The sequence below is a fragment of the Eulemur rufifrons genome, chromosome 1 (assembly GCF_041146395.1).
Source record: "Eulemur rufifrons isolate Redbay chromosome 1, OSU_ERuf_1, whole genome shotgun sequence".
In the NCBI taxonomy this organism is placed as follows: domain Eukaryota; kingdom Metazoa; phylum Chordata; class Mammalia; order Primates; family Lemuridae; genus Eulemur; species Eulemur rufifrons.
Genome location: NC_090983.1, coordinates 43,536,638 through 43,556,040, shown reverse-complemented (window position 1 = coordinate 43,556,040; position 19,403 = coordinate 43,536,638). Strand labels below are relative to the sequence as shown.

The 19,403-nt window shown below is 34.7% G+C and overlaps 1 protein-coding gene across 1 annotated transcript in view; it reads left to right on the top strand.

The window, feature by feature from the left end:
* FSIP2 (fibrous sheath interacting protein 2) overlaps positions 1 to 10,462 on the top strand; it is a 94,763-nt gene extending 84,301 nt beyond the window's left edge. The window contains exons 21-24 of the mRNA XM_069469919.1: positions 1,301 to 1,347; positions 4,882 to 4,925; positions 8,846 to 8,915; positions 10,326 to 10,462. Of these exons, the coding sequence (XP_069326020.1) occupies positions 1,301 to 1,347; positions 4,882 to 4,925; positions 8,846 to 8,915; positions 10,326 to 10,462 (298 nt within the window). The remainder of the gene's footprint in view (positions 1 to 1,300; positions 1,348 to 4,881; positions 4,926 to 8,845; positions 8,916 to 10,325) is intronic.
* Positions 10,463 to 19,403: the final 8,941 nt, after the last annotated feature.

Here is a 19,403-nt window from a genome sequence, read left to right as displayed (position 1 = left end):
ATGTATGATTATGACAACAAAAGCACAGACAAGAAAAGAAAAATACAAATAAATTGTACTTCATCAAAATTAGAAACTTTTGTACTTCAAAGGACATTATCAAGAAAGTGAAAGTTCAACCCATGGAATGGGAGAAAATACTTGCAAATCATATACCTGATAGGGGATTAATATCCAGAATATATAAAGAACTTCTATGACTCAACAATAAAGATGACCCAATTAAAAATGTGCAAAGGACTTAAATAGACAGTTCTCCAAAGAATATATACAAATAGCTAATAGGTAAGCACACAAAATTATGTTCCATATCACTAATCATTAGGGAAATGAATATCAAAATCATGAGATGCTACTTTAACCCTATTAGAATAGCTATCAGAAGAAAGGGAACTGTAGACGATGGGAAGACAAGGGAGGGGAGAAAGAAAGGAAAGGAGAAAGGAGAAAGAGAGAAAGGAAAGAAGAAAATGAGTTGGTAAGGGTGTAGAGAAATTGGAACTCCAGTGAATTTATGCTAGAAATTTAAAATGGTGTAGCCACTGTGGAAAACAGTATGGTGGTTTCTCAAAAATTAAACATAGAATTACCCTATGATCCCGAAATTCCATTTCTGGGTATATGCCCAAAATAATTGAAAGCAGGGACTAAAACAGATGTGTGTACACCTGCTGCCCCACATTATTCATCATTGACAAATGGTGGAAGCAACCCAGGTATCCACCAATAGATGAATAGCTAAATAAAATGTTTGATAGGCATTCATGGACTATGTTATTCAGGCTTAAAAAGGAAGAAAATTCTGACATGCATGAACCTTGAAGATATGCTAATTGAAATGTCAGTTACAAAAGGACAAATATTGTGTCTCATATAAGGTCCCTAAAGTAGTCAAATTCATAGAGAAGAAAGTAGAATAGTGGTTTTCATGAGTTAGGGAGAGAGGGAAATGGGGTGCTAGTGATTAAGTAGCATAGAGTTTAAATTGGGGAAGATGAAAAGGTTCTGGAAATGGAGGTGGTGATGGTTACACAATGATGTGAATGTACTTAATGTCACAGAACTTTACACTTAAAAGTAATTGAGATGGTAAATTTTATATATATGTGTATATAAAAACCATAATTTTAAAAATGAGGGAAAAAGTAAATTTAGAAATCACTTTCATTTGACTTGTCTCAGTGATATGCTATTCCAGGTTTACTTCCCTGTGAGAAATGACTGATTGTTCTTTTGCATAACCTTTAATTTCTTCCTTTATTAAATACATTGAAAATGATGTTCTTTTCTTTTGTTTTAGTGAGGCTGAAGATTATAACCCAGATGCAAGTGCTAAAATATTAGAAGGTTGGATACTTTTTTCTTAAATTAGAGAGTATTCAAAAGGCAACTTTATTTACTACTTTAATATCTTCTTTGGTTATCAAACTTGAAGCTAATATTGTTTTTTTTTTTCCTATGAGTTTATCTACTTTTGGAAAGTGCCAGTATTACCTCACTCAGGTGTTAAAATTAGCCAAATACTTTGCCTTGTCTAAATTGCTGTTAAGATTTCACTAATTATTTTGGCATCAAGTATATGGTGTGATATGATGAATTTACATTTACCATGCTCCTATGAGAAATATCCACAAAATAGGATGTATATCTGTGTCAGAACTCATGCTATTAGAATTTAATAATTTCTTTCAAGGGTTATGCTTAATTTATGTCATAGCTTAACCCTACTAACGTGCAAAAAGGATTTTAAAGCTAAATTTATTTGCTCGCCTTAAAATATGGCCAGGATAGACTTCACTTTCTTTCTTTTTTTTTTTTTTTTAATTTCTATTAGTACTGACTCCTTAGAACATTTGTAGGACTTTTAGGTTCCCTATTTGTTGAGACCTCAGAGAACCAATGTGGTTCTGACAATGACAGCATGTGTAAGAGGTAGAGTGTCATGTTTACTATAAAGTAGTTTTGAAGTCAAACCGCAGGTATTGTGATTATTTAAAACAAGAAACCAACACAAGAAACATACTCTCTTAATTTGGAAGTGAAAATCATTTTTATTAAGATAATCTGAAGAATAGCAGTTAAGTATGCTAGAATTCTACAAACATACTCTAACCAGTAGGTGTCACAATAATCACTAGTCTGATGTCTGAATTTTGGATTCATAGACTTTGACAAAAACTACTTAATACAATTCTCCTCATTTTATAGATGATGAAACTCAAGCTGAGAGTAAGGTAGTGACTTGTACAACATTGTCAAAAACAGAGTCTAGTCTGCATCCCAAGTCTCCTGCCCCTAAATTTAGTGTTTTGTTATGTTTTATCCAACTTTGATGCAGTGATCATGCTTAGTTCTTATATCCTTTAGTAATATCACAGCTGTCCAATTCAATCATTTATTTATTCATTCATTCATTCAAAAGATTTGTTCAGTACCTCCTTTGTACTTTGAGATCCCATGTGTGAACAAGACTGGCAAAGTCCTTGCTTTCATGAAATTTACATTTTAACTTGGGGTGGAAGTCTCATCCCAAGGATAAGGACATAAACAAGATAATTTCAAATATTGATAAGTACAATCATGTGTTGCATAATGACGTTTTGGTCAAGGATGAGACACATGTATGACAGTGGTCCCATAAGATTATAATATTATATTTCTACTGTACCTTCTCTGTGTTTAGATATGTTTAGATACACAAATACATACCACCATGCTACAATGTCCCACCAAAAGACCAATTCTCTGAGGTATTCAGTGCAATAAAATGCTATGCAGGTTCATAGCCTAAAAGCAATAAGCCATATCATATAGCCTAAGGGTGTAGTAGATTATACCATTTTTGTGTGTGTAAGTGCATGCTATGATGTTTTCACAATGGTGAAATTGTCTGAGGCATTTCTCAGAATGTATCCTATTGCTAAGGAACACATGACTGCAGCTCTACCTCATTTAGGACCAAATCCAAAGTCATTGCAATGGTTTACTAAACCCTGCATCATCGGAGCATCACCCTAACTCCCAATTACCTCTCTGAGCTCCTCTGTTTCTATCTGGTTCACTCTTCCTTGTTCTTACTAACCTTCTTGCTGTTCCTTAAACATTTTAGGCATTCAGGGCCTTTGAAGTTTTTGACTCTCCTATAGTACTCTTTTCCTATCTCTGCATTGCTCATTCCTTACCTTCAGATCTTTGCTCAAATGTCACTTTCTCTGATCACACTCTCTGAAATTGCAACTTAATTCCCATCCTGGCACTACCTATTCCACTTCTTTGCTTTTTCTCGCCAGCACTTATAAGAAAGATAGTATATTTTAATTATTTTTTTTTTTTACTGTCTCTCTAGAATGTAAGCTCCACGAAGGTGGAGATTTATGTGTGTTTGCAACTGTATCCCCAAGAGCCTAAAACAGTACATGGCAGATAGTAGATGGAAGCATTTAGTAAGTTAGGAGAGACTGTGGGAGGAACTAAGGGTATGGAGGAACACAAGAATTCTCTTTTGGTTATGTTGAGATTGAGGTATTCATTATAAATTTAAGTTGAGATGTCACATAAGCAATTGGATATTTCAGACTAGAATTAAATGGAGAGGTCAAGGCTGGACATATAAATTTCTAGTTTCACAAAGTATACAATAAAATCTCAAGTAACTTAAATCTCTAAATATCTCAGCCCCTTAAATATCAGGAATTCTTCTGTGTCTTTTCATCAAAACAACTTTCTAGATTTTCCTGGAAGTTTGTTGCCCATGTAGCCCAGAAGTTTAAAACTGGTGTTTAGAATAATGGCCCTGATAGTAAGTAAACCCAAAAGTCCTCAGTCATTTAAAAGCAAAAGTCTCTTCAATTATGTGCTATATAAAGTAGATTCAGATACTTTAGAAATATTTTCAACTAACAATGAAATTTTGCCAATTTTGTCAGATAATTCCATCACTCTTGAGTTAAAGGAGGTTTTATTACTACTTTTTAAAAAAAATTTTGTAGGACCTACGTTGGCCCAAAAAGTAATTCAGAGAGTGATTGCTTGTGTTGTCTCTTGATAAGTACATGTGTATAAAATGCACATGTCTTAAATATATAGTATTCCATTGTGTCCCCTTGTGAGACAGGGAAAATAGTCTCATCCCCATTCTACGTACGTATGAGGAAACTGAGAGTCAGAGAAGTCAGATATGATTTCTCAATATTCACACAGCTCTAAGTGGTGAAAGTAAGACTCAAACACAGATTTTATGATTTTCTAGCAGTTAGCTGCCTCCCTAGCAGTGAGTCTTTGTGAAGCTTCCTTCACAGTGACATTGCTACCTCCTTGCCTGAATTTCTTTCACTAGTATATTGACCTCCTCTGGAACTTGGGAAACTTCTAGTTCTATAGCAACTCCACAAAATTTCCTCTGGGTATTAATCAAAGCTCTCTTGATTCTTATCAGGAGTTACTATTTAATAATACTATCACCTTCCACTTTATTCCAATTATCTGCTTTTAATTAGGCATGTACAAAGAATATTAGAGCTGAAAGGGCCCTTAGGAATCATCTATAGGGTAAACCCCCATTTTACAGGTAAACAAACATGCTCATAGAGGTTGAATGCTTGTGGGTAGACATGTAGCTATTAAGTTGCAGAGCCTGCCTCTCCTACTAAATTACACTCCATCTCTCATAGTTCTTAAGTGAATGGCTAAGACATGCTCCAGCATTCTAGGGCTCTCACCTATTTTGGTCTTGTTCCCATTGCCTATACATTAAAAATAATAATGTCTTCTATATGCTTAAAGTCTATGATTCTTAGGTGAAATAAAAGTGATAAGATCAAATTTGTGTCAACAAATATATATGAGTCAGAAAAAGACTATTTTCCTTTTTTTCCCCCACAGAAAATTCTCAGAAACGAAATCCAGAGAATGTAAGCAGTATTAAGGTAAATATTTTTAAGAGCCCAATATACATTGAGGTCTAGTGGAGAATAACCCAGTTTTCAAAGTCCAATCAGGGACTGTATGGTATGATTTGTGGGACGTCAGGAAGCATTACCTGTTCACATTTCTTTCACACCCAGATCCCTCCCCCAAGCTGACGCCTATCTCTGGTACACGAAAATCTCTTAATCAAAATTCTGACCTTTGGGTTAAATTAGTATTCCTTGTTTAAGTTCACAGAGTAAGCCACTGATTCTTTCTAGCACCTAAGTACAATTCCATTTATTGGCTCTGTTCCTTCAGTCTCTGGAGAAAAGCCTAGAGGGAAGGAGTCACTTGGCCCTGCCTAGAGAGGGTAGACCCAAGTGAGGGTCTTGGGGAGGTAGAGAGAGAACAGGAACTTCAAAGATAGAGGAGCATGGCTCACAGGAAATAAGTGCTGATTCCACCTACTTCTCTGTATTCCTAAAGGCTGAGCCTTTACAGACAGCTTCCTAAAAAGCCTACCTACTCCCCAGTGTGGGCCCAGGACATTTCCTTTTCTTTAATCCTTTTTATAAAGTTTCCAGTGAGGAATAAAGCTACAGATCCTCTTCTGCTTTTTATTACATTATTTCTTTCTTGGTTCAATTTAATCACCCTTCAAACAGGTCTTCCCACCTCTACATACACACAATCCATCAATTATCCAATCATTTCTCAGTATCTCGATATGCACAATTTTCAGAACCAATTCTTAAAATCCTATAACTCATGATTAAGTTAATTTTTGTCAAATTTCCAAAGATCCTGGATTAGTTTCCCACTCAACTTAATCCTCACTGATGAATATGAAATATCTATTTAACAATCTTAGACTTCACTTAGATCATATTTTCCAAAAAGTAAAATTATAATGGCAATAAACAGGAGACACTGAGGCCCTAGTCTGGGATCTATTAACTCCTTGTGTCAAGTGGAATTTCTGACTAATCTGAACCCTTTCCACTCTTTGTCATTTTCTCATTTGCTACATTTTCCATGGTAAAACTATGGTTAAAGTTGTTATCTAATCCAGTACCAAGTGAGGTATGGAATAAGCACGCTCCACCCTCTCTCTCTCACTGATTACAACTAAAAACTCTGCACAGCTGCTGAGGATTCTGGAAAATAAATAATAGCAGGGATTTGGGCAGGGAAATCAAAACTCAAAGAACAACCAAAACCACTGGGAGTTTCTTGGGCATTTTTTCTTCCAATATTTCCTGGCTTAAACTCAAGATGGCTCTTATCCTGAAATTGCATAGGTGGAATGCATAGAATAAAGCTCCAAAAGAAATCATTGCTTTCTGACCTTAGTTGGAAAGGAGGTTCCTGTGGGATAGAGATTGTAGGGGGGAGTCTCCACTTTATTTCCCACCACTTTTCCCCCTGCAGGCCCTGCCTCATGGCAACTTTTAGTCATGAAGCGGCATGGCAGTGGCAGCAGAGGCTGCTGAGGCACCACCGAAAATTCTGAAAGAAAAGTCTCTCTGACCAGAGGAAATAGGAAAAGGGTCCCCAGTAGCCTTAAAAGTGTATTGATAGGCCGGGCGTGGTGGCTCACGCCTGTAATCCTAGCACTCTGGGAGGCCGAGGCGGGTGGATCGCTCGAGGTCAGGAGTTCAAGACCAGCCTGAGCAAGAGTGAGACCCCGTCTCTACTAAAAATAGAAAGAAATTATATGGACAACTAAAAAATATATATATACAAAAAATTAGCCGGGCATGGTGGCGCATGCCTGTAGTCCCAGCTACTCGGGAGGCTGAGGCAGTAGGATCGCTTAAGCCCAGGAGTTTGAGGTTGCTGTGAGCTAGACTGACGCCAGGGCACTCACTCTAGCCCGGGCAACAGAGTGAGACTCTGTCTCAAAAAAAAAAAAAAAAAAAGTGTATTGATAGAACCTGTTATTTTTTTCTCTGCTTTCTCTTGCCACTTTACCCTGGAGGTGGATGTAGTCATGAGAAGTTTGAGACAGCACACACAGGGAGGCAAGAGCCACAGCATTTTAGCCATAGAACCAGAAAAGGGGGCTGCTGAGAATCAGAGACACTGAGAGAAATCACAGAGAGGAGGAATCTTGAAAAAGAGATAGCTAAATCTGTTTATGAAGTCTTCTCTGAGCTGTACATGTGTTGAACTGATCCGAAGTTACATAGACAAAAGCCCTTAAGAACTTGAACTATAGTCTTAATGATAGTGCAGACATAAGGATACTCAACACTACAAAGACTTTGAAAACTGAAATTACACTGGAACCACAACCATAGAAGGCAGGGTAGGATGTGCTGTCTGAACATAAGTGGGTTGACTGCCTACTTAAATAAACAAAAATATCAACCTTTTCTAGAGGATTCTAATGAGACTGAGAATCTTATAATTTGTCTAAAATGCCTGGGATAGTATCCAAAGTTACTCAACATACAAAGAATAAACACAATAGCTACAACTTTCAAGGAAAAGGGCAAGAGATGCCAACCCCAATGTAGCCAAGATTTTGAAATTTTCAGGTAAAAACTTTAAAGCCATGATTATAACAATGTTCCATTCTGAAGTAGATTCTTGAATCTCACAAAAAGATACACGTTCTCAGCAGAATTTAAGTAGTCATCCCCCTGTTATCTGTGGGGCCTTGGCTCCAGGAATCTCCACAGATATTAGGTCCCCTATATAATGTAGAATACATGGCATAGTATTTGCATATAACCTAGGCATATCCTCCCATATACTTTAAATCATCTCTAGATTACCTATATATAATACAATGTAAATGCTGTGTAAATAGTTGTTATACTGCCTTGCTCAGGGAATAATAACAAGAACAAAAAGTTTGTACCTGTTCAGTACAGATGCAGCTATCTATGTTAAAAAATTTTTTTGATCATTGGCTGGCTGAATCCATGGGTACAGAACTCACAGATATGGATGGTCGACTGTATATCTACTTACTCATCCCTGACACATGGTAGAATCTGCACTTTGCTTTTAGATCAGGGATTCTCAGCCCTAATTCTCCCACATTAGCATTTTGTGGGGCATTTAAAAAAAAAATCAATATCTGCCCCAACCTTGTTATGGGCCCCAGGGATTCTTACTTTAAAAAAATATCCTTTCACAGATTACTATATTGTATAGCCAAGATTGAGAACCACTATTTCGATTGTCTCTGTTCTACTTTATTTCTCAGGTATCTTGTTTGCAAGAGCTTAATACATAAGCTCCCTCAAGTCCTCTTGGAGGAACTATGGTAAAACTCTTATAATAGTGTCTGTTGCTCTTTACATGATCTATACACAACACATTTCTCTCATGTTACATGTGTATAGGCCCCACCTCACTGATTTTTCACTTTCTTTTTAAGCTGATGATATTAGAACAGCAACACTGAAGCCCAACTACCTGTCTCATGCTATTTTATACCTTTCTGGAACAACTGCTGCTCCTGCATTCAAAGAAGTGATAAAAGTCTACAGAGTAAAGCCAATATCTGAGCCATGTTCTCAGCACTGTCAACAATGGCTAAGATTTCCATAACAGGAAATTAAGGGTTATGAAGTGAACATTCTTTTTCCTTCTCCCCTTATTATTATATCTACTCTCAGAAAAGCATTTGTAACTTATCCCAATTCAGTCAACGGAGGGATGGGCAGATAGAGCTGACATGTTTTGTCAGTTAACATAGCTGAGCCTTTGACCATCATTTAGTAGTCAAGCCAAGACATCATACTTGGCAAAAAATCATGAGCCTAAGTGTCATGTAACAATTATTTGAGACTACAGAGCACAGATATTTTTATTGTAAGATGCTATTATGGTTGTGCTTTATCCCTTGAGGATTTCTAGGAATATCTAATGTTTAGTGTCCAATGAAAGACTAAGTTAGTATTTTAATTTGCCTTGGCAGTTTATCACCATCTTTGAAGGAACCAAGGATATTCCTGGCAATGCGTCTTCCTCAAATGAAGTCAATTCAGGTACAACATATACTATCCTTTTAACAATTAGTATAATAAAGCTCTCAATTACATCATATTAAACTTAGAATTTTTGATTACCCTCCTGGAAAGAGTGGCTCTTCCCTTACATATTATCAACATGGGATTGAAATAATATTCTTGCTATTTATATAAATATCAATTTGCAGTGTATTATGTAGTTCTCTTGATTTAACTTCACACCAAAGGGACAGTGGATAATGTAACTAACATTTATTTGGCACCATCTATCTATATTTTATTAAAGAGAAAAGTAAAAATTGTTAAGGGGAAAAATGACAGTAAATTATCCAAGGTCACCTCACAGCTAGTAAGCTGCAGAGCTGTGATTCAAACACAGATCTGCCTGATTTCAAAGCCTAAGCTTATTCAGCATCATCATAGTTCACACACTCAAATGGTTATAGGAGCAAGGTAGGTACTAAAACAAGAACAGCAGGTTGAGCCAGGGTTTATGGCTCACTAGAGATGGCATATTCCATCTGAAGGAAGGAACTGCTACTCTGGCTCCAATCACTGGCATGCTAGATTGTTGAGAAGTCTTCCAATTTTTCAAGAGAAGCTGGATATAGAAGTTCTATATGAAAATTCCAGACTTTTAAATGTTATGTGCTATAATTAAGAAAATGGAGTTTTTAGTGTGTTGTATGTTTTCATATCAAATCACAACCTATCATGAAGTATCAGAAAAATACATATTTATTTCTGTCTTTACATATAAAATAATCCTTTTGTTAAGCTGAGATAATGAGCCTCCAGTGCTGAATAAGTGATGCAAAAAAATCCAGATAGAGACTCTTTTATTATCTATACAGTCCTGTTTCACATGACAAAAATAATTACTTGGGATCAGTCGGTGGAAAATTTACTAAAAGCAGATGAGAAGTTACAGTGTTTTTAATATATTCCTATTTTCACTTGAGAATTCTTAAACAGTCATCCTCATTGTATAGAGTTGAAAGTTACTTTCTCATTTAGCTCATTAGGCATGTTCATAGAGTTTTGTGCTGGAAAAAGAGAGGTGGACTTTGCACACTTGACCAGAGAAGCATTATGTTGCAGTGGACATAATGATGACATGAGAGTCCGAAAGCCTGGACCCCATTCCCAGCCTGGCCACTTTTTAATTATATGACCTTAAACAAAGTATTTGACCTCACCAACTTCGATGTCCAAAAATGAAGACATCATTCTTCCTGTTTCCTAGGAGTGTTGGAATGATCAAATAAAAAAAAAAAAAAAAAAAAAAAACTTTGTGAATGATTTTTAAATCCTATAAATTATTTTATAAATGTCAATTTTTGAATTTTAAACCATCAATACTATAGTATGACTGCCTCGATTAAAATGTCTAATAAAAGTCCACATTATTTTTTGCTTTGTCCACAGAAACTCCCAAGGCCAATGCCTCCAAACAAGGATCTAAAATGCTAGCAAAGGTATCTTCAGCTCTGTCAAAGGTGTTTTCCAGATCTAATACCAACATTTCTAAATCTTCTTCACCACCTCACCAGGATAAACACTGAAGTTCCTTTACCCGATACAAGTATGCTTACTTCTCTTATAAATAAAATGGTTTTTAAAACATAACACAATGTCCTATAAGATGATTCTTATACTACTGAAAATAAGAGCAAAAGAAATATAAAAGGGTAATGAAGAGTTTAATAAATGCTTTTGGTAAGAATTTTGGTATAAGAAGATGTTAATAATTAGTATTACCTGGGTGCCATGAGAGTATGTGACTAAAAGTATAATTAGTAAACCAGATAACTCACAGCACCCACTAGAAAATGAACATGAATTTTTTTTGTTCAATGTTTAGAGGATGTTATTACTGAGATGTTATCAAATTGAGAAGAAAATCAGGCTGAAAATCAGACTATGAAACAGATTCATTCACACTTAACTACATATTTAGATGTTCAATTAAAAGTATTTATATCAGATAAAGAAAATCAGTAGTTCCCACCTGCAGGTAAGTTTCATGAGTTCATTAAAATATCTTTCAGGCAAAAGATACAACTATAGATAGAGTCCTAACTGAAAGTGAATAATAACTATGAATATAATATGATATATGCATGAAATGGCCCTTGTAACTGAAAAAATAAACCCTTTCAAATAAAGTACTTTTATGATAAAATATTATCAATCAAAAATCACTGGTCAATAAAATTATTAAATCTTTCATATAAATATTTTATATGAATATAGACATGAAGACTCCATTTGTATAAAAAAAATGGAGAAAATTCAGCAAGATGGCTAGCTAGGTCAATGATAAAAGAAAATTTCAGTATCAGCTTATCTTGCTGCTTTGTGATATTGTTCCAACTTCGGCATGTTTGCCTCTGGAATCCAAGGATGTTGTTATTAATAAAAAGATCCAAAAGGTAGACCAAATAGCCAGCAAAGAATGTCACATATCATTGTTCAAAAGTTTACTCATGAACTTTTAGAGGCTGTATCTTCTCATTTATCTAAAATTTCCTTAACAGTGGCCAATGCTAAGGCAGAAACATCTGAAAAAAAATTTTTTTACAAAATTGAACTCCTTTTAATGAAGTTAATCAGTGTAGTTATGACAGGTAGCTCTAATGAAAAAGTGAGTATTTAGTCAAATTTTTACTTATTAATGATAATGAAGTTATTCAATTGATGGTTTAATCTATAATAATCTCTTAAAATTATTAATAGTTAATCTCAAAAATCATATGAAATTGTGTAACATATGGATGCAGACCTTTTAAAAAATGATAGTTGCTGGGAAATAGCCAGAAATTCAGTTCAGAATTATTTTCAGGAGAACTAACTCTACATGAGTGTGCATTAGTTGAGAGTGTTGTTGAAAGTATCATTACAGATGTTATCCAAATCGCTAGTGTTTCTAAGACTTAGGTATCACATGCTTATTATAAGCTGTTTCAACATAACAGAAGATTTCACTGTAAAAATTTAAAGCAGTCTGGTTCATATGCTTATGGATTTAAAGATTTAATATATCAGAGTGATGTACTTTCCTAAATAAGAGGTTTTCTAATGGTGAAGGAAGTTTCGTATTTTCTCCAACTCAAGCAGAGGAGGAAGTATCAAGTTCAGAATTAGTCCTTGAAGTTCTCAAAATTTTGGAAAAAATGGTCAATATTGTTGATAAATTTAAGTCCCAGGAAGAACCAAAAGGATTTTGTGTTAGATGTAATGTGTTAGATGAAAGATTGTTCTTATTCTCAACTAAACTAGTGAGAAATACTCTAAACTGGAGTGAATATGCTAAAAGTATCAAAGACTTTATTGAAAAAAATGCATATTATCTGATCAAATAGGTAGTAGCTGAAATTTCTAGAAGTAATATTAGTCTTTAACTAAAGACTAATGATAAAGAAAAAAGATTTCTAAATTCATAAAGTACTGAAATTACATCTTTAGCTATTGATTCTTTTTATGTGGCACTGAAAAGGAGGTTGGAAAACTTTTTATGTGAAAGGCTAGATAGTAAACATTTTAGGTTTGTAGGGCCCATGATCTTTGTCAAAACTACTCCATTATGTTATTTTAGTACAAAAGCAGCTGCAGACAACCCATAAATGAATGTGGATGTGATCCAGTAAAACCTTATTTATGGGTATTAAAATTTGAATTTCATTTAGTTTTCACATATCACAATATATTATTACTCTTTTGAATTGTTTTCTAACTTTAAAATGTAAAAGCCATTCTTAGATTACTCAAAGCCAGATGACAGGACATACTTATCCCATGCTCACCTCTGAACTATGATAATTTGGAACCTATGAATAAGTTTATTAAGATATGAAGGATAGAGATTATTGCCTAAAAATAATGACCTTTACTAGTAAAGGTTCAAATTACATTACACAAACTTGGTTCATAAAATTCGAATGTTGATCTCTTTAGTGATTTGCTTATTGTTTATTGAAACTACTGCTGAAAAAGCATGTGAGCATGCTGCTAAAATATACCTTGTGTTAAAAGAAGAGTTAGATCAAGATTGAATATGAAGGTAAATTTCTAGTTAAAAATTCTTTCTTACTTTGGGAATAGTCAATCAAAATGGATACAGATGTAATATCAGAACACTTGGGTAGTCATTTTTGTAAAACCAAACAAACAAAATCTCAGTTTCATTGCAGCAAAATGAAGTGGGAAGTTCCAAGTTACAGAAACATTAGCAAATAAGCAAAAATTGTCAAAACCAACTTTTCCAGAACTCTGGAAAACAGTCAAAGGTTTATAGAAATGAAGCAAACACTGAATCAAGAAAAGGTTAATTGCAAATTATAGGAAATATTGGTGGTATTTTTACTTGCCCTTTCCCAGCCCTCTTCTCCGCACAGCAGCAGTCTTGAAGAAAGGAGTCTGTATTCTCAGTGTGGGGCCTTTTCAAGAGAGCAGAAAAGATCCTATTGGAAAATTATTGTATTTGTCTCTTCTAAACTGTCTGAGGGCTACATGAACACTGACACAAGGAATGAGTCTCTATTTTGACTAACTGGGAATTCAGACTTGAAAAGCAGTGGACGTTGATCAAAAACACTGCAAGCCAAATAACGGCCTGCGGATTTCTGAGACAAAAGATTATGATAGAAACATGAAATAGATGCAAAAAGCCTGGGAACAAAAGCTGGGGAGTTCTTTAAGAAATTAAAATGTTTAAAATTTCCCATGTGAAGGAACCTAGAAAGCCATGCATATGCACAAGGGAAGACTTATATTCAGAAAATAATTGACGTACCCCAAGATTTCACCTCAGGTTGACCCTTTGGCTCAGTTCAAGCCTAAATAAGAATTTATTTATTTATTTGAGACAGATTCTCATTCCGTTGCCTGGGCTAGAGTACCATGGCATCAGCCTAGCTCACCTAGCTCAAGGCCTCAAACTCCTGGCCTTAAGCAATCCTTCTGCTTCAGTCTCCCGAGTAGCTGGGACTACAGGCATGCACCACCATGCCCGGCTAATTTTTTCTATATATTTTTAGTTGTCCAGCTAATTTCTTTCTATTTTTTTAGTAGAGATGGGGTCTCACTCTTGCTCAGGCTGGTCTCAAACTCCTGAGCTCAAACGATCCTCCCGCCTCAGCCTCCCAGAGTGCTAGGATTACAGGCGTGAGCCACCATGCCCGGCCTCCTAACTAAGAATTTAAGTGGAGTCCTGGCACAGGCCAATCAACACAGATTGGGAGATGCATTTTTAGTAAGTTTCCTTGTTTTGTTTTATTTTGTAATTTAAATCCTGATATTCAAGAAAATTTCTGTCAAAACTCTAACTGAACATCAGGAATGGAAACTTTAGTGATCATACAAGGTAAGGAACACAGTCTTTAAAAAACTAGTCTGGCACTTTCACTAAACAAATAGACTTACGACAGCCTTCAACAATGAAAAATCAACAATGCCATCTAGGAAAGGGGGAGATCTGGTTTCCAGAATTACCACATAATATCCTTATGCTTGCTTTTTAACAACAACAAAACAAAATCACAAGGAATACAAAAAGCAGGAAAGTATGGCCCATTTAGAGGTACAAAATAAATAGCTAGAAGCCATTCCTAAGCAATTTTATACTTTAGACTATTAAAATTATACAAAGACTATAGAACAGCTTTTAAATATACTCAAAGTGCTAAAGGAAAATATAGAAAAAGACTAAAGGAAATCAGCGAAACAATGTATAAACAAAATGAAAACATTCATTAAAAGATAGGAATTATTAAAAAAAGTAAACATACACTGTGGAAAATTTTGGTGGTTCCTCAAAAAATTTAACATAGAATTACCACATGATTTGTTAATTCCTTTTCTAAGTGTATACCCAGGATAACTGAATGCAAGGACTCAAAGAGATACTTGTACACCAATTTTTATAGCAACATTATTCACAAAACCAAAGGTGGAATCAACCCAAATTTCCATCAGTAGATAAATGGATAAGCAAATATGGTATGCATGCAATAGAATATTATTCCTCCTTAAAAAGAAATGAAATCCTAATATATGCTGTAACATGGATAAACCTTGAAAACGTTATACTAAGTGAAAAGGCAGACACTAAAGTACACATGCTGTATGGTTCCACTTGTACAAGGTACACAGAATAGTCAAATTCATAGAAAAAGAAAGTAGAATAGACATCAGCAGGATCTGGGGAGAGAGAGGAATGGGAAGTTAATATTTGATGGGTACAGTGTTTCTGTTTGGAATGATTAAATAAGTTCTGGAAATGGGTAGAGGTGATAATGACACAACATTATGAATGTACTTAATACTACTGAATTATACACTTAAACTGGTTAAAACGGTAAATTTTATGTAATGTATCTGTTACCACAATAATAAAAAAAAGGAAACACAAAGAAGTTCTGGAGCTGAAAAATACAATAACTGAAATGAAAAATTTACTAGATGTAAATTTTACCACATCCCAGCCTCTAATAACCATCATTTAACTTTCTGTTTTGAGGAGTTGACTTTTTTACGCTCCACATATAAGTGAGAACGTGTGTACTTCTCTTTCTGGGCCTCACTTATTTCACTTAAGATGTCCTTCAGGCTCATCCATGTTGCCACAAATGACAAAATTTTATTCCTTTAATGGCTGAATAATATTTCATTTTGTATTTATACCATGTTTTCTTCATTCATCTGTTGATGGACACTTAGTTGATTGTATATCTTGGCTATGCACAAAGATGCAAAAATCTTCAACAAAATACTAGCAAACCAAATCCAGCAGCACCTCAAAAAAATTATACACCATGATCAAGTGAGATTTATCCCTTGATGCAAGAATGGTTCAACATATGCAAATCAATAAATGCGATACATAACATCAACAGAACGAAGAGCAAAAACCATAATATCATCTTAACAGATGCAGAAAAAGCATATGATAATATCCAACATCCCTTTATAAATAAAAACTCTCAACAAATTAGATATAGAAGGAAGGTACTTCAACACAATAAAGGCACAAATCCACAGCTACCATCACACTGAATGGGTAACATTTGCTTTTCCTTTAAGAACTGGATCAAGACAAGGATACCCACTTTCACCACTCTTACTCAACATAGTACTGGAAGTTCTAGTCAGAGCAATTAAGGCAAGAGAAAGAAAGAAAGAAATGGCATCCAAATTGGCAAAGAGGAAGTCAAATTGTCCCTCTTTGCAGATGATTTAATCTTATATAGGGAAAAGCCTAAAGACTACAAAATAAAAAGAAAAAGAAAAGAAAGAATAAGAAAACCTTTTAGAACTGATAAACAAATTCAGTAAAGTTTCAGGCTACAAAATCAACATAACAAAAAATCACTCCTTTCTTTACGTAGATCCAAGCTTCTGAACTATATTATAAATTCTCTCTGAACAGCTTTCAGTATCTCTTGCAAGGCAAGTCTACCAGTAATAAATTTCTTCAATGTTTGTTTGAGAAAGTCTTTATTTTTCCTTAATTTTGAAAAATAATCTTACATGGTATAGAAGTCTAGGTTCATGGTTTTTTGTTTGTTTGTTTGTTTGTTTTGTTTTTAATTTTCTTTTAACACTTCAAATATTTCATGCCACTTTTCTTTTTTTTAATTATTTATTATTTACTTATTTTTATTTCACTCTTGTTGATTGTATGGTTTCTAAAGAGAAGTTGGATATAATGCATTATATTTGCTCCTGTATAGGTAAGATGTTTTCTCCCCCTCTGGCTTCCTTTCAAAATTTTTGTCTTTGATTTTCTGAAGTTTGCGTATAACATACTTCTATGTAGGTTTTTTGGCATTTATTCTGCTTGATGTTCCCTGCCCTTCCTAGATATATGTTTTGGTATCTGAAATTGATTTGGAGAATTCTCAATAAATATTGCTTCTGTTCCTTTCTCTCTTTATTCTCCTTCTGATATTTCTGTTATGCCTATGTTATACTTTTGCAGTTGTCACACAATTCTTGAAAATTATGTTTTGTTTTGTTTTTAGTCTTTTTTTCTCTTTGTTTTTAAGTTTTGGAAGTTAATATTGTCATATTCTTAAGCTCAGAAATTCTTTTTTCAGCTGTGTTCAGTCTACTAATGAGGCCATCAGACACATTCTTCATTTTTGTTATAATATTTTTCATCTCTAACATTTCTTTTTGATTTTTTTTTAATTTTCATCTCTCTACTTATTTTGTCCATCTGTTCTTGCATGTTGTTTACTTTTTTCGTTAAAGCCCTATTATATTCATCATAATGTTTTTGTTTGTTTGTTTGTTTTACTTTGTGGTCTGATAATTTTAACATTTCTGCCACTTCTGACTCTAGTTTTATGGTTGCTCAGTCTCTTTCAAACGTGGTTTTTGTCTTTGAGTAGGCCTTGTAAAATTTTTTTTGAAAAGTGGATATGATGTACTGGGCAAAAGGAACTGTAACAAATAGGTTTTTAGAATGTCATGGTAAGGTGACATGAGAAAAGGAAGCATTCTATAGATCTATGTTTAGGTCTCAGTCTTTTGATAAGCCTGTGCCCCTGCACTGTGAACTTCACTAGTGCCTCTCAGTGGTTTTGCCCTCCTTATGTGGGACAGGATAGCTAGGGGGCACTAGAGTTGAGTATTTTCCTTCCCCAATTTCGGTTAGACTCATAAGACCCCAGTAGGTTAGGCCCTGATAAATTAGTTCCTCCTGAGGGCAGGCCTTGTTAAAAATAGAATGTCATGCATATTTCAAATTGGTTACTTTTCATTTGATGGAAACATAAGGAAATTTTTCTCTAATATTTACCACAAGAACCTGGTGAAGCTCCTGGAGGTAAAATTCACAAAAGTGTGGGGACTCCCCAGTGCCTTGGTCTTTCTGTGTCCCCCTGGAGTTCTACCCCTCAAGCTTATGTACACTGAGTTTCCATCAATTTGTCATTTACAGTTCAGGTTTTTCTACCCTGCCACTAAGTTTCCACATAAAAGCTTCTAGGTTTCTGCTCTGGTAAGTTGCAATCCTCTGCATCTGTCTCTCTGTCTCTCCAATTTGGGCCTCACTTTTTTGGATAATCTAAAAAGAGTTAATTTTTCAGTTTGTTCAGCTGTTTACTTATTTTCAGGATGGTATGGAAACTTCTAAGCTTATTACATGCCATTTCAGAAATTTCTCCATAAATATAATCTAAATTTCTCTTGAGATTCCTTTTTTGACTCATGTGCTATCCAGAAATGTGTTATTTAATTTTCAAGTATTTGGACTTTTTCTTACTACATTTCTGTTTTTAATTTTAATTCTATAGAGATCTGAGAAATACTTTGTATTATGTTTATTATTTCAAATTGGTTGTGTTTTATGACACAGAATGTGGTCTATCTTGGTGAAAGGTCTGTGTAAGCTTGAGAAGAATGTTTATTCATGTGATTATATAAAGTGGTGTATAGGTGCCAATTTAATCTACTTGATTAATGGTGCTGTTCAGTTCAACTACATCGTTACTGATTTTTCTGCCTAGTATATCTGTCAACTATTGATAAGTGTTGATGTCTCTAAGTATAATAGTGAATTCACCTACTCCTCACAATATATTAGTCTTGGCCTCCCACATTTTGAGGTTCTATTGTCAGGCATATACACATTATCAATTTGTCTTCTTAGAGAATTGATTCCTTTATCATAATGTAATGCCCATGTTTTTCCATGATAATTTCCTTGTTCTAAGGTCTGCTTCATCTAAAATTAATATAGCTACTTCAGCTGCCTTTTACTTAGTATACTATCTCTTTCTCCATCCCTTTGCTTTTAATCTATCTGCTCTTTATATTTAAAGTGAGACTTTTTGATAAAGGCCATTCTCATTGGAGATAAGTGATACTTCACTGTGGTTTTGATTTGCATTTCCCTAATGATTAGAGATGTTGAGCATTTTTTCATATGTTTTTTGGCCATTAGTCTATCTTCTTTTGAAAAGTTTCTGTTCATGTCCTTTTCCCACTTTTTGATAGGGTTCTTTGATTTTTTTCTTGCTGATTTTACTGAGTTTTATATAGATGCCAGTTATCAGCCCATTATTGGATGTGTAGCATGAGAATATTTTCTCCCATTCTGTAAGTTGTCTGTTCGCTCTCGTGATAGTTTCCTTGTCTGTACAGAAGCTTTTAATTTGATCAGGTCCCATTTATTTATTTTTGTTGTTTCTGTGATTGCCTTTGGTGTCTTCTTCATAAATTCTTTGCCTAGGCCAATGTCTATACAAGTTTTTCCAACATTTTCTTCTAGAATTCTTAGTTTCATGCCTTAGATTTAAGACTGTTATCCACCACGAGTTGATTTTTGTGAGAGGTAAGAGGTGTGTAGATGTGGAGAGATAGGAACACTCATACACTGCTGGTAGGACTGCAAACTGGTACAACTTCTGTGGAAAGTAATATGGAGCTACCTCAAAGAACTAAAAGTAGAACTACCATTTGATCCACTAATCCCATTACTGGGCATCTACCCAAAGG